A 15,403-nucleotide genomic window follows, 5' to 3' on the forward strand; every position below is an offset into this window, starting at 1 on the left:
GCAAAAGGTGTGTGCTGTTGGATAACCAAATTGTGGGGCGCATCCATACACTGAACGCCAACTAGCACTTTGAAATGTACGCGCTGTCGCGCATCAACTTTGTGACTTCTGAAGGTTTACATGCCGTGTACATGGAGTGCTCGATAAGGACAGCTCTCCTCTTTTCCTGCTGCTCTCTCCCCCTGGGGTAACTGTGGGAGAGTTGCCCTTGCAGGAGAGGAGAGTGGCAGTCGCCTCCCATGGCGGTGCTTGCGGCACTGGAGACGACACGTATACGACAAATTGGCTTATATGTACAGCCGCCTATGCTACCACTACAGGTCTGCTTGTTGAAAACTCTGTCCTTTGAAGAACTACGCAACGAAAAAAAAAGAAAAAGCTCAGCCTAAATATCCTCACTGCAGCAAATATACACCATCAAGCGAATCATTCCTTTAATAAATCAAATAGCTTTCTAGAAGCACTCCGCTATTCCTTTACGTTGACAATCATCGTCAACGGTTTCTGCACAGTTCTCTAAAAACATGATGCCCCGAGTAGCCCTGGGCTCTTGTTCTCAGCTGCTCATGTGACGGGGGGCTTGCCACTGCTTTTCCAGGAGTGCCTTTATCCTGTCGTACCTGAGCCGGCTGAGAAAAGCGGCTACCTGACCAAGCTCGGGGGCAAGCTCAAGACCTGGAAGCGCCGGTGGTTTGTCCTGGCCAATGGGACACTGCGATACTATAAGGCACAGGTGAGGAGAGCCGCTAACATAAGGCATGTGCAAGAGTGCTTACTAGAGGGCACAAGCACAAGGGTGGGTTATGGTATGAAGTTGCACATAATGCTAAAAGTATGATTGGCATTGTAACACAGTGAAATTTGTTATCAGAGACATTGCTGCTTTCAAACTTTACTTTGCTGTATGCAGCCTTAAAGAAAAAATTCTCAAGTTGATGTATCCAAGAGCTCTACCAAAGTTCCCCTTGTCAGTTGTTGTGATGAACAATTTTCCAGAAGTGAGGGACGTAATCATGAAGGCATCAGGGCAAGTAATACAACCACGACACTGAACAGCAGGCCACGGTATGTGGTTTGATGGCATTATGTAGTACAGCTCAGACCACTTATAACGTAACTGCGTATAGTTCAGGACCAGATATAATGCCGGTCTTTTCTGAGTAGCGTTTATCTTCCCAAAGAAGTCAATGTGTGTGCCTACCGCTTATAGTGCAGGCACACGAGACGAAACACCAGTTGTAATGCAGTTGCCGGAAAATCCTGCAGACAAGTGGAGTAGCAAATGAGCTTCTTAACTAGGTGCGCTGGTCGAGGAGAGAGCAAGGAGGCCCATGTGGGGTGGAAAAGAAGGAGCAGACATGGAGCGAGGCAGCAAACAAGTATTTGAGGCAAAAGGATACAGGAAGAAAGGAAGCGCGGTGGCAGTGTGCTGGCTCAGCGGGTGCGCAGGGGTTGCCTAGGCGACAGAGAACGTCTTTCGCTCTGGCTGCCTGTCAACGGCGTGCGGTCTGCACCGAATGCGTGCACGTTGTCACTCTTTGTCCGCTCTTCAGCATGCCACCCGACTCCTCACCCCCTCCCCGGCTAGGCCTAACCAGTGCCGTCTTGTCAAAAGTCGGCGACAAATGTTGTGGTCTGGTGCAGTCAACGAAATGCTTCGGGCTGTACAGCATTTGGAAAACAGAGGAACCACCTCACCGACGAAAGTGAGGGCGCATCCCAGTGGTATGCTTCAATTCCTAGAAACACATGCCTGTTTGGTCTACATGTTTTGCACGTACACAGCCGTTGAAAAATGCTGTTTTGATTATATAGTGTGCTGAATTCGCAACTCCAGCGACTTACATTATAAGTGGCCTATGGTGCTAAGTACTAGTCATGGACTGTTTCATCAAAGAAGTGCCAAGGGCACCCCTAGATGGTCAACATTTCAATTCAATGACAGCAGTGCTTTGAAAATCAAGGTTTCACCATTTCACAGATTAGTATTTCAAGACGGCATAAAATAGATGTACAGTGTGAACTGATAGTTCTTGAAGGCAGTGTTTCAATGAAAATGGCTACATTGCGTGCGACGCATTGCAGAGTGACGTAGGCCGCAAGCCAAGAGGCCAGATTGCCCTGGATGAAGTCTGCCGGGTCACTCGTGCCCATGGTGCCACCACATTTGAGGTGAGGACAAGTGATTGGCCAATCACTGGTTGACTAGCCCACTGTTTTCACAGGGATACAGTCAAACCTTGCTATAAAGAACTTGCATCAAACACAAAAGTAATTTTGTTATATCACATATTCGTTATACTAAGTGTATATTAATTACATGCTGATATTGGTGATCAATGTTTTAGATTTACTTTGTTACATCCAATAGTTTATTATATCTGTACTCTTTATATTGAGCTTAGATTGTACTTTCTTTGGGATTAGCAAATGCCTACTTCTAAGTGGATTGGTACGCACCATGCGTGTGATGAAGTTGAAATGAATGCACTGCTGTTGTGTCTATGCTACTGTTTGCTTCATGACAACATTGTAACTCGTTGACTACTATTAACTTCAGGACAAATAAGCGCGGCAGCAGCTTTGATGCCGCCTATTCAAATACGGTCAACTCTCATTACAACAGATCGTGATAATCCTAAAAAAATTCGAAACGCCTCACTTCCGAAGCTTTCGTCGCGATACCTAACTTTAGTGCAAAGAGTGAGTGGCAAACATCCAAAGTAAAAAACAAACAAAAGCGTAGTTTCGCCCGAAAGGCGAAGCATCGATCGCGATAGCAAATTAAGCAAGATAAGCGTGGCAGCAGCGGCGAGCAAATTGACCTTCGTGCTGTCTCTCGCTTCCACGTGAAGTAAACGTCGAAAGCACAGTGCACATGAAGCTACCAGCACTGGGTGCACTTTGTCCACATCGCAGATCGCTTTCAATATACGGCGGCTGCGCCGTAAGCAGCAGCTACCGGAGTATAACCTTCTCTCTCTCACCTAGCCCCCCCCCCCCTGTGCCTTGCGCACAAAAGAAGACGGCGCGTTTCTGCTTGCCTTCCTCCCTTGCACGCACAATATTGAGTCCTGATCGTCGGGTGACTTTCGTAAATCAGTTGTCAGCCCATGTCGACACGGCCAAAGTCCATTTTATACGCCAGATTAGAAAAAAATTGCCGCTAGTTTCGTCTGCAGTAGCCGATAATCCATTGTAGAGCAGTCCATTAAAAGCGAACTTCGTTGCATTAGTAGAACAAACTAATGCTGAAATATAGTTTGTTATATCCGAGAGTCTGCTGTACATGGGTCCATTGTAACGAGGGTAGACTGTACATGTAAAATGTAGAAACACTTTTCTGAGATAACCAACGGCCAATTTTAATGAAATTTGTTGAATTTGAGAGATAGAGTTAAATTCTAGTGACTGCTGGAAGCGAAATCTTAATTTAGGGCCCAAGTGTTTTAAAAGGAATCTTCAAAAATTGGCAAGTTTGAAAAAAAATAATCAAAGCATAAAGTTTACAGATTTGTAGCTCAGCACCAAGAACAGATATTGCAGTTCTGTAAAATGTATTTGTTGGAGCATCTAAAGCTGGCAAATGTTATAAAATTTATATCTTACGTGATTCTGTTACATTGTTTATAAGGGTTTTGCAAAAGTCTTACCCACGTATTAATGGTCCGTATGAGATCCATGTATAATACACATCAATTTTGTCTCCTTTACACGTATATTAAATAAAACTAACAGAATTGTGATATCGTTTTTCATTTCTGAGATATACAAGTTATAAATTTCATAGTTTCACGTTCTTAAAATGTGGGATTTTTGACAATTTTTATTCATAAGTTGGCTGACTAAATAAACATTTGCTACCAAAAGTCACTAGATTTCAACGTTTTCTTTTAAACGCAACAGGCCTCATCAAATTTGGTGCAGTGGTTGCCGAGAAAAACGATTTCTCTTTTCCCATGTACTTACATAGGAGCGCCCAAGCTAAAGCTTCCTCTTAACTGTTAGACCCTGTTGAAAGCTTGTTGGAATCTGTTGGAACCTGTCAAAACATATTGAAAACCTGTCAGAGACTTGTTGGATGCATAGCATTTGGTTTGGTAAGTTAGTAATGCATGATGTTGGGTGCAGTTGGTACCAGCCGTATATCGGATTACATGTAGAATTGTGTCACACAGTCGCCTACCAATAATTCGGACTCGACGAGGACCGCCAAAACCTCCAAATAATTGGGAGTCAGAAATACCAGAATAACCAGAGATTTAGTGACAAATTTCCACAAGTAGCAAAAAAATGAAATAAAATGTGCCTGCCGTAATCTCGGATTGTCAATTTTGGGGATAACTTCAATTTCACGTGACTAGGTCAAGACGCATCGGCATCTACGAGCAATGGCATTCTCGGGACAGTGCCAAGCATGCTATTTATCACAGTGCAGAAGTGCTGCTGCCCATTGATGCGTTCTGTGCTAGTCACGCGAAATATAACGAAAGTGAAAGTATCTTTGAAGGTGATCATCCGAGAATATCGCCCAAGTTTGTCAATGCATCGCAATACGCACATATGCTTGCCTTAGTCCATGGCTGCAAATTTTCTAGCAATGCCCTTTATGCTATTCCTTTTTACTAGGGCTTTGCGAATATTCGAAAAGTTCGAATATTATCGGATGTTATATTGTTAATATTCGTATCGTATTAGAAAATAGATATTCTAAAATGTTCGAATATTCAGTTGGATACGAATATTAGAATGAAATAGAATACATTGCTGGCTGTGTGGGAGCAAATGCGGTTCTTAGCATTTGTTTCTATCTAATACGAGATAAAAAATATTATCAAAATTATGTGACACCTCCGTGTCATGTGCTAAGCAGCTTCGCTGGTCAACCACCTTCACAGAGTGGAATGGCTCATGATTTTTGTTCTTTTCTTTCTGTCTTTTCTTTTTGCGGCGCCACCCCCAATTTTGAGCTTATTGTTTGACAGCAAGTGTGATAAGTGACGACTGGCACAGGGTCAAATGCCTCCGAGTTTATGGGCATTTGATGCTATAGTAAGGCACAGGCTGGCGAGGACAGCTAATAAGAATTACTAAATTTCCCAAGTTAACATGAGCCAAATTTATGTTTTGGTATAATGGCTTACTAGTCTAATTTTTTTAACATTGACGATTTAATTGCAATGTTCCAACATAACAAATTTACCCGACTTGTTGACCCACCATGGTTGCGTAGTGGCTATGGTGTTGGGCTGCTAAGTACGAAGTTGCGGGACCGAATTCCGCCACGGCAGCCGCATTTCGATGGGGGCGAAATGCGAAAACACCTGTGTACTTAGATTTAGGTGCACGTTAAAGAACCCCAGGTGGTCAAAATTTCTGGAGTGCCCCACTATGGCGTGCCTCATAATCAGATGGTGGTTTTGGCATGTAAAACCCCATAATGTTTTTTTTTTAACTCAACTTGCATGTGCATATTATTATTCGATGTTCGATGCTAAGTATTCATATTCGATTTGTATTGGAAAATTTCGATATTCGCACACCCCTACTTCGCACGCTTTTTATCGCACTTTGTCAGTGGTCACAGTAACGCTCCGCACATCTTATCAACGGGATCAGCCAGCCATGAACAGTAAATGATAAAAGCAGAATGGGACTTGCATGTCAAATTTTGCAAATTGCAAATGCAGCCTCTGCCTATGTTACTAGAATTTCTAGTAATGTTGGCCTTTACGATTTACTGGCTAGTATTGTCTTGCTGTTTGTGCATGGTTGGTGAGCGCTAGATTGAGTAGGCTTTGCTAGTTTTGGTTTCGAGGAGGCACCGGCGACATGGTAAACGATAAATCAAAACTAAAATACATGTGTTGCTATTTCTGCTCGACTCAGTGACCAAATTGGTGCACAGCCGTGCAATTGGAGTCCGAATTGTCACACAACTTGCTGTAAGGTGTTCAAGATATCGGTGATCCTTATTCATTAACTCTATGGGGCCCACGGCAGTGCCGCAGAGCTGCTACAAAAATCAAGCAGGTCTGAATAATCGGTTAGCGACGGTATCTACAGATAAGTTTATGGCCTAAGTTATTTTGTTTTTCATTCCTCGTCGTCACTTATGATACAGCCAAGTGGCAGCGAGAACTGCATGACTTATTTGTTCCAAGATATTGCATACAGAGCTGGAGACATAGCGTGACATGGTCTGTAGGGGGAAAACCTAAGAACGAAGTTGCAAGTACATAACCTCTCTGGCTCGAGGAGAACTTGTATAGATGCACCAGCCAGTTATGTTTGCTCACTTCTGCAATGTCATGGCAGAGGCAAATTTTTGTGTCGGCATGTCTCGAGCATTATATTCTGGAGAGTGGAGGCCCATGCATTTGCAGTGCAGATCTATAGGGATGGAGCCTGTACTTAATTCTCTTATTGTCGCCTAGTTTAGAATGTGGCACTTCTTTTTAATGCAGATAGCGACGGACAAGCGGTCCTTCTACCTGACAGCTGACTGTACATCCACCATGGAAGAGTGGGTACGAGGTGAGTTCCTTCCTTGAATGCCAGTGCCGTGCTCTTCAATTGTTTGTGCCATCACGTGACTGCCACCTCCAACTTCGGTAGTGGGAATAGTCTCCTGCTTCAGGTGACGCTGCAGTTGGGGTGAATTTTAAACTGGTTGCGTAAAAGGCGGTGCAATTATTTGAGGCGCTCTTGAGGAATTGAGGCTTCATACCGTAATTACGAAGTTGACAGCTGCCTAAAAAGGCAAAACGAAGCACACAAAATATTTGTGTCATTTGTACCGCTGATGGGTACAATTGTCATGAGCAGTAGTACCTTGAACGTGAACATGTGATGATTACATCTGTCAGTTTGCTTTTAGTTGCAGTTTCTGGCGCCAGGTGGCATGTGTGTAGTATTTATTGTCGGTTGCTTGAACGCTTGCACTGAAATTGTGGCTTGCCTGCACACCACATTTCTGGGAAATTTGGTACAATTTCTGTCATTTCCTACGGCGTGGAAAAGGTTAGAGATTGATTATGAATCGCAAGCACACTGCTGTACAGTTTGTACGCCTGGTAGCATTGCCAGGTTGTCACCACTGAAACCATTCTTTGTGCATCCATCGCAGTGCTGCAGCAGGTACTGCGCAGTCGGCAGCTGAGCAGCAGTCATGGCACGGGCGAATCCGGCCGGCCCACGGTGGATGGCTGGGTGACTAAGGTCAAGCACGGCCATGCCCGCCGCTGTTGGGGGGCCCTCATTGGCCGCACCTTCTTCTACTATCGGGCCCCAGATGACACGGCAAGAGCACCTTCGCACACCTTCTTAGTGCTTTTATAAAGGGTTTCCAGGAGTACTTACACGAAATATTTATCTCCTAGGCAAAGGTCTGAGCCCTCCAACCACACAAAAGAATTATGGTGAACCTTATTAATTCGACATTCGTTAATTCAGAACATTGAATAATTTGGACTCGTCCTCTGGTCCCTGCAGGAACGTGTGTTATTTAATTCAATCAAACTCTCATTAATTTGGACATATTTGGCTGCACATTGGTTACTTCGGGCAACTTGTGGAGCTCGGCGCACACAGACCACTGCAAATATGCGACGCAAATGAGCTGAAACGGCGATAGCGTCCAACCGAAACGAAGTGGCGGAGTCTGCATCGCAATAGTCATCAGCGTAAAGTGTACCTAAATGACAGCAATGCTGGAATTCTTTGCGCCTAATTGTGCCTTTAAAGCCTTTATTTTTGCGTTTAACGCCACGCATAACACCGAACTGGCCTAGTGCCTTCATAACTGTGTAGTCGCCAACCATGAGCGTGTTGATAGCCATCGTGGTTTCATCCACAGCAGCTGCGGAAAACAGTAGATGTGTTTTGAAGCGGTGTGCGTGTTGGCTGCATGCCACCAGAACTGCAAGATCGCCATCCATGGTTGCATCGATAGTGGCCTCGGTTCCATCCGCAGCGTTTGCGGCAAAGAATATTTTCGTTTAGACTCGATGTGCACGTCGGCTGCGTAGTTGCCATCCAGGATTGCGTCGAAAGTGGCCACGGCTTTGTCCGCATTTGTTGCAGCAAAAGGTAGTTTCGTTCTGACTCGGTCCGTGTGTCGGCCGTATGCCTTCAGAACCGCAAGGTCAGCGTCCATGATCACGTTGACAGCGACTGTGGTTTCGTCCACAGTGGTAATGGCAAACAGTTGTTTCTTTGCAAAACTGTCGAAGGTGGAGAGCACCGGCTATATCGTGATGGACAGACAGTCTGTTGGCGACCAGCTCGCTGGCGAAAAAATTATCGGGATATGCGCACAGTAGTGAAAATCGTGCTTCAGATGAAGGCACGCACCACGGCCCTGGTGACAAGGAAGTCGCTAAGCCTTTGCCGCTGCGAGAGCCAATCAGTCATGAGATGATGAGAATTGCAGCTTCCGCATTGCTTTTCTGCAGAATAGAAACAGGATTTGGTCATTCATTCAGTAAATAAAAGTGTGTTGGTGCAGTAAGCATTTGTTTATTGTTTGCTTGATACCCTCGATAATTCGAGGTTCGTTTAATTTGGAAATTTTTTTCAGTCTTGTGAAATCCGAATTACCAAGGTTTTACTGTGCTGCCATTATGAATCAATGGTATTGCCAATGCGTAAATCAGAAGGCATGTTCTGTATTTTTTTAGACACTGTTTCCAGATAATGCTCTGTTATACAGTTAAACCTCGATATAACGAAGTTGATAAAATTGCCAATTTGCTTTGTTGTATCGAAATTCCATTATATTGAAATTAAACCTTTTATGTAAATAAGGACAGTCGCCAATGGATTTTTTACATGGCAGGAGCCGCAAAATTTTCCTAATTATCGCGCAGTCAGAAAAAGCCAATTTCAATTAGAAGAAACATAAGTTTGTTGAATCTGAGAGTCGGCAACGAAAGATGGGGTTTCCTGCCGTGTTGACGATATCTCCACATTGGCGGCAAGAAGCGAAGCCATGCATGCTTTCACGTTCACTCCGCCCCTGCGGCTGAGTGTTGCCCGCAGTGGAACGACGCTGTCATGAAAAGCGCTAGCAGTGGTGAACGAATGCTTCGTCTTCCTCTCGCTTCAGTACGTCTCGAAAACTCTAGGTTACATAACCTCCAGCACTTAAACTTATGGGAAGACACCACACATGATGCCACGCCATCTTGGCATGCCCCCTCTTTGCTCACGTGGCGGATTATGTCTAAAACAGGGTGTGTGTACTTCGTATGCACTGAGCCATGCGCGGCCATGGCCGTGCCTGAAAAGATGACGTGCGCTAACCTCTGCCCCCTTGCACCTGCTTTATCGCATTATGGCGAGCTCGTGCCCCTTACCTCTCCCCCTTTGCCCTTGCTAACGCCGGAAGAGGGCGCTGATTAAGCCATTATCCTTCTCCGGTCACCCTCGTAAGGTTTTACTTGCACCCAAAGCATACAGCACCCAGAGCGCGATAGGATCTTACTGCACTTCGACTTTATACGAAACATAGTGCTGCTCCACTTCAGTGGTCGCTCTTGATCATGTGGCACGCGATCTGAGAGGTGCATTCCCAAGCAGCCGCTTGTAATTCAACCATTTGACCATCTGCATTCGCAGAAGTTTCCATTTCTGGTCTCGGCATTCCGTCACGTTGGCAGTAAAATTTTGTTATATTGAAACCATGTATAAGCGCATATTGAGGTTCTGAATATAGAGACAAGAAGTCATAAATAGTTGAATACTTCGTTATATTGAGATTTAACTGTAGTAGAAAACAGCATCATAGTTTAGTCAGCATCAGTAAAGTAATTCACCGCAACAGCCATAACAGAAATAATCATTAAAAGTAAAGATAAGGCAGCATGGAATCCAAAGTAATCACAGAAAAAAAAATTGTTGCTTTTCATCATAGATGCCATTAGAAGGCTTATGACATTTCATAATGTAAAAAAGGTGTTTTAAATATAGTGCCGTGTTTGCATTTAACTATTTAATGTATTTTTAGAGCACTGCTCTCGAGGCTAATGCACTTTTTTTTTACCCAGTGAGCTGAGATCATTTAACATAGTCACTGGTGAGCATGTTCTGTGCAAAATGACACTACACCTTTCTGTTTGGTAACCTGTGAATAACATTCTTGGAAGTGTACAGTTCACTCCCATTAATTCGACCCTTGCAGGACCACAAGTGTTGGTCGAATTATCCGAAAATTCAAATTACCGTATTTACTCGATTCTAAGCACCTCCTTTTTTTTCATGATCACGATGCGAAAAGTGAGGGGGGGTGCTTACATTCGAAAAATCTAGAATGACCTCCCCTCCCTCTATTCGCTGCGACATCACGACAAGACGAGTGCGAGAAATAACATTTTATTTTGCAAATATTCAAAAGAAAAATCGGTGCAGACTGTGAACCCACCGCTTGTCTCGGATGCTCAGTCACTAACACTGCCACTCGAGTTCGTCGCACCGCTTGAACCGCCACTCTCGGTATCCCACAGCAGGTCGTCTTCTGTTCCGTCGAAGTAGTTTGTGATCGAGCACTTCTTAAATGATTTGACCACAACGTCCACTTACACCCACCTCCACGCGTCCGAAATCCACTTTGCGATGGTTGATGGGGACGCTTTCTGCAGCTTTCCCGTCGACATCTTCTTCCAGTCAGGGTTTTGCACCCACTCTTCGTACTCCTGTAGGAGATTGGCTTTGAAGGGCTTGTTGACTGAAACGCGGAGGCGCGCGGGCGTCACGAGCCCGCGCGCCTCTGCAGTCCCACTGTACGGCGAGATGGCGCCGCGGACGCCGTTCCACCTTGGGACTCCAACGGCTCCGGCTCAATGACAGAGTGAGCACGCGCACTTGGCGGCCTTGGCTACACGCTCTTCCTAACAAATAGGGGGGTGCTTAGATTTGCATGCAAACTTTCTTCCCAATTTTTTCGCGAAAATAGAGGGGGGGTGCTTAGAATCGGGTGGTGCTTAGAATCGCGAAAATATGGTAACAAACAACGACAAAATGAACAGATTCAAATTTATTTATTGCTTGGAGTAGTCTGTCATCATCGACAGGCTATTTCAATACAGTAGTACAACAATTATACCTGTCATCTTCGTTTAGTCATCCACAGACCTCAACACTGTTGCCAGAGCAAAATGCTAGCTGTCGTCATCACTACATGACAGGTTACTGTCATCACTGTCATTGCCTAGGGAACCTGCAGGCGCTGTCTGCTGGACTTGTGTTTTAATAACCGCTGCATGTATGAGGCGTTGACGGTGTTGAGTATCATTAATCGGAGCAGCACGCTTTCGCATTCAAACTAAAGAAATTCTCCCTCCACAGCTCTGTATGGTTTATTGACAAGGCATTGCAGTGCATTCGAATAAAGCTAAAAGTCTAATTAACTGAAGTTGGATTGACGGGAGTTGACTGTATTTACTCAAAGGGACTGACACTGAGTTTGTTTATCTAACGCGGGGGCATTCACTTTCTTGCACTGTCCTTTAGAACCCCCTGGGACAGATTCCTCTGCGGGATGCTCGAGTGGAGGAAGTGCTGCACCTGTCGGACAGTGATGAAGACGAGGCGGGCGGTGACAAGAGCGAGCGCAGCGGCACCACCACTCAGCAGCAGCAGCAATTCACGGTGGCCTTGCTCCCACGGAACCAGTCGCCCACCTACCTCCTGTTTCCCACCAGGCAGGATATGGTAAGAGCGTGTGCACTTATGCGGGAGTTGCGTGTCGAAATACTGTGTGTACGAGGGTTGGGTAACGCTGTCCTGTCAACAGTGGGGTTGGCATTGTAGAGTGGCCCGTGTTCTTTGTCATAAGCACCATAGAAAACGATTTTGCACTTACCGCTGCTTTGTTTGTTGTCACATTTCACAACAGGATTGCATTATTTTTGGTCGAAATGCCACATTTACTCATGTGAGGCCTGCACTTCTCTTTTTCTTTCTTTCTTTCTTCTATATCTTTTTTTTAGGTTTGCAGCCCTTACATTGCACTCCGTCTGCTACACATAATGCAACCACTAGCAGCCAGCAAAGAACGCACAGTTATTAAGTCGTCCTTGTCACTTCTGCTGTACTCATCGTTTAATGAACTCACCTCGTCGGTTCTCTCCCAAAGCTGGTCTGCCTTCCATTACTTTTTGACATTTGTGTCACCTTAAAGTTCTTGATGAAAGTTTCGAATGAGTCCGCACGACACACTCAAAATCGACACACACACATCTTGCAGCAATGCCCTCCCAGTGCACCTGCTAAACCTGCTAAACAATGCGCTTGAGTAGAACTGATATCATTGAGGCACACTGGATAGATCTGTGCCGCATTGTGATCAGGATCTGCCAGAACATGATGACGGTGCCATTGTAAGGAGGACAGTAACTAGTGCATCTAGTTGTGGCTTGCGAAAATTAACCAACATGCAGGTGTGGCCTCCAAGATTGCAATGGCATGCAGATGCGACCTCAGAGGCCACACACGCGGATATACCCGTCACGCTTAGTGAAATTTTACTTTCCACATTTTCGTGCTCCAAAGTGACGGTGCGGGCCCTACAAAAGTAAATATGGTAATTCAGCAACGCACTTGGCATTGTTATGTCTTTAGTTTGCCTGGAAAAAATTAACTAACCGAAGCAGGGGTGTGGTGCAAGTGACCTTCTGTTTCACCAGAAACCTGTCGCACATTTTGTGCAGGATGCTTGGCTTTACCACTTGACGGTCGTGTCGTCAGGAGAGAACACATCAGGTAGCCAGTACGAGCAACTGATCAGCAGGCTGCTCGAAGTGGACGGAGACCCAGGTGAGGAGGGCCATCTGGCGGGCACCTCTGTCTCGTTTTGTCTTGTGCAAGCTCGTGCCTGAAAGAACCTGACAAAGCATTGCATAGCTCGAATTTTCTGTAACCCTTTGCATGGTACAGGATCTCTCAGGCCTTTGACGCCCTGCAAGTACCTATATTGAGATTTTTAAGGGGACTATGTATAGTAAACACAGTGGGCTTTTGCTAATTTGACTCCATTGAACTCAGTTTATCAATCAACTCGATCCCAGCCAGACTTTCTGGTCAGTGCCCATTCATTTCTATGGGACAGAGCTTCCATGATTTCAATGCTTAAGTTGGCCTTAGCCGGATAATTCAAACTGGACTGGTCAGCATGTGGGCATGTGACCTAGAAGGTGACCTCAGTGGGCTACAGCATCTGTCTTCACCATGCTAGGAGACGGTGAGCTTGGAGTGCTTGAAGAAACACAGTGTGGCCACATGTGTGTTGTTTCACTTTTTGCCCGTGACCACTTTCGCCGAGTGGTCGTAGTTCAAATCGGTCCAAATCGTCAAACTGGCATGTACGGGGTGATAATTTTTAAGTGTTGTGGAATTTTTCAAGATCACCTGTTGCACATAACATAACTCTAGTCCTTCAGCTAGGTTATCTAGAGAGGCGGACATTACTTGCATGAGAAATTGAAACATGTATTCAACTAATTAACAGAGATTTACCAATGAACTATGTAATTGATTGCCTTACGGCACATATTACAACTTACAAATTGTAGCCAGTGCCTTTGCAAGGTGTATCCACTCGGAATTAATTTCCAGAGTGACACCAGTTTAGAGCTATGTGCCATCAGGCTTGCTGTAAAAATTCACTGTTGTTCCACTTACTTTTCTCACAAAGTGCTTTTTTATGCATTGAAGCACAAAAGTAACTGGAACATTCATGCATTTTGTCCCACACTTTTGGAAATCGTATCTCGAAACTGGTGTCATCCTGGAAAAATCATTCCAAGTGGATACGTCCTGCAGACTTGCTGGCTACAATTTTGAGTTACAATATGTGCCGAAAAGTAATTCACAAAGAAGTTAGTGATGTTTTGTTAATTAGTTAAATATGTGTTTCTGCCTCACTGAATAATCCAGCTCAGTGACAAAGATTATGCCATCTGCCACAGGCTAATTCTGAGAATTCTGTAAAACTTAAAAATGATCACCCTGTATAACATAGTGCACACAGTGCCACACTGGGAGCTGTGGAAGAACTAGAGCGCCACTTTTGTGGCCTCCGAGATCGGAGGCCGCCGCCGCCGCAGTGCTTTGCCCTGAGGCACCCTGGAAACATGCCTTGAAAGCACGATTGCTCTAGCTATACCCTAGCATGGTTGAAAGCAAGTGACTTTTCTCGTGTCTTCTGAAATCTGCACACGGCGTTCGCTCGTCTCAGCACTTGAATCTGTGCAACAGTCGTGCGCCCACTTCGGTCGTGCTTGCGAGCTTGGCATGTGCCCTCCTTCCACAGCAGCCGGGTTAGAAGTGCTCGTTGTAGCAGTACGACGCTTTTGAAAATGTTCACTGTAATGTGTTCGCAGTTTCAATATACAGTGCCGGAAAATCATAAATGCCACGAAATGTAGTCATAACCGATAGATTGATAGAAGTGGTTTTGACTGTGTAGTTACTGGAGAGTCGTCGTGGTGGCTGGTGCGTACGTAGTCGAGAAGATAAAAAAAACAACAGTGCATGCGAAAGGCATTGCAAGCGAGAAGCATGTCTGCATGCTGTTAGATACGGGACCGTTCCTGAGCCTACTTCGAGTTCCCCAGACCACATCGAATCGCACCACAGCTAATTAAGGAGCGCAGAAACACGGATACCACATTCCTGAGGCACGGCACGTGCAAACAAGTTGGCGGACCCCACTTCGTGTGCAGCTGGTGGTGCTATTCACTGCTTGGCTCTTCCCGAAAGTGAAGTGAGAGCCTGGCACTGTGGCGGGTAAAGTGGGTCCCGAAGCAAGACGGCTGTAATCCGCCGTGAAAACCTGGCGGCATCGCCCCCATCCATGTATTGTGACGGCGCATTGCAAGTCAGCAAGGCAAGACCGCAGGGAGAAGAAAGCCCTCGGACAATCACACGAGCAGCGACTCTCTTCGCCGGGTGTGACTCCATCGCACGGGCGCCTACCATTGGCCGAAAATGACGACACCCGAGCGGGCTCGCCGATTGGCCGAAAATGGCGTCACCTGAGCGGGCTCTCCCATTGGCCGAACGTGACGTGTCTTCGAGACACCGAAGGGCTTAAAAGACGCAGACCAGGAGTAGCAGGAGAGCATTTCTAGAGCATTTCTTGATTCATCTCTTTCGAGCTTTTTGCCACGGGCCGCAGCGTCCGAGTTGCTGCCGGCCCGTAATGACTGTAAGACTGTTAATTGACTCTCACTGTAAATAATGTAAATAAACCTCCGAAGTGTTTCATCCCGACGTCCACCTCAACTCCTACAATGCATTCTTCCTCCCACCCTACTGTGCGACATTTAAAAAAAAAAAGACTGCTAGCACTCTTACCAGAGGTTCTGTCTATCATCTGACTGGTGGCATTTGTAGAGCTGCT

At 45.5% G+C, this 15,403-nt stretch overlaps 1 protein-coding gene across 2 annotated transcripts in view; it reads left to right on the forward strand.

Annotated features, from left to right (window-relative positions):
• The window catches only part of LOC126543996 (uncharacterized protein CG43867), a 90,357-nt gene that overhangs the window by 34,411 nt on the left and 40,543 nt on the right, over positions 1–15,403 (forward strand). For both annotated transcript variants that reach the window (XM_050191177.3, XM_055062437.2), the window contains exons 10-15: positions 599–733; positions 2,086–2,172; positions 6,468–6,537; positions 7,130–7,302; positions 11,512–11,712; positions 12,711–12,816. In XM_050191177.3, coding sequence (XP_050047134.1) covers positions 599–733; positions 2,086–2,172; positions 6,468–6,537; positions 7,130–7,302; positions 11,512–11,712; positions 12,711–12,816 — 772 coding nt within the window. The remainder of the gene's footprint in view (positions 1–598; positions 734–2,085; positions 2,173–6,467; positions 6,538–7,129; positions 7,303–11,511; positions 11,713–12,710; positions 12,817–15,403) is intronic.

The sequence above is a fragment of the Dermacentor andersoni genome, chromosome 10, assembly GCF_023375885.2.
Source record: "Dermacentor andersoni chromosome 10, qqDerAnde1_hic_scaffold, whole genome shotgun sequence".
NCBI classification, from domain to species: Eukaryota; Metazoa; Arthropoda; class Arachnida; order Ixodida; family Ixodidae; genus Dermacentor; species Dermacentor andersoni.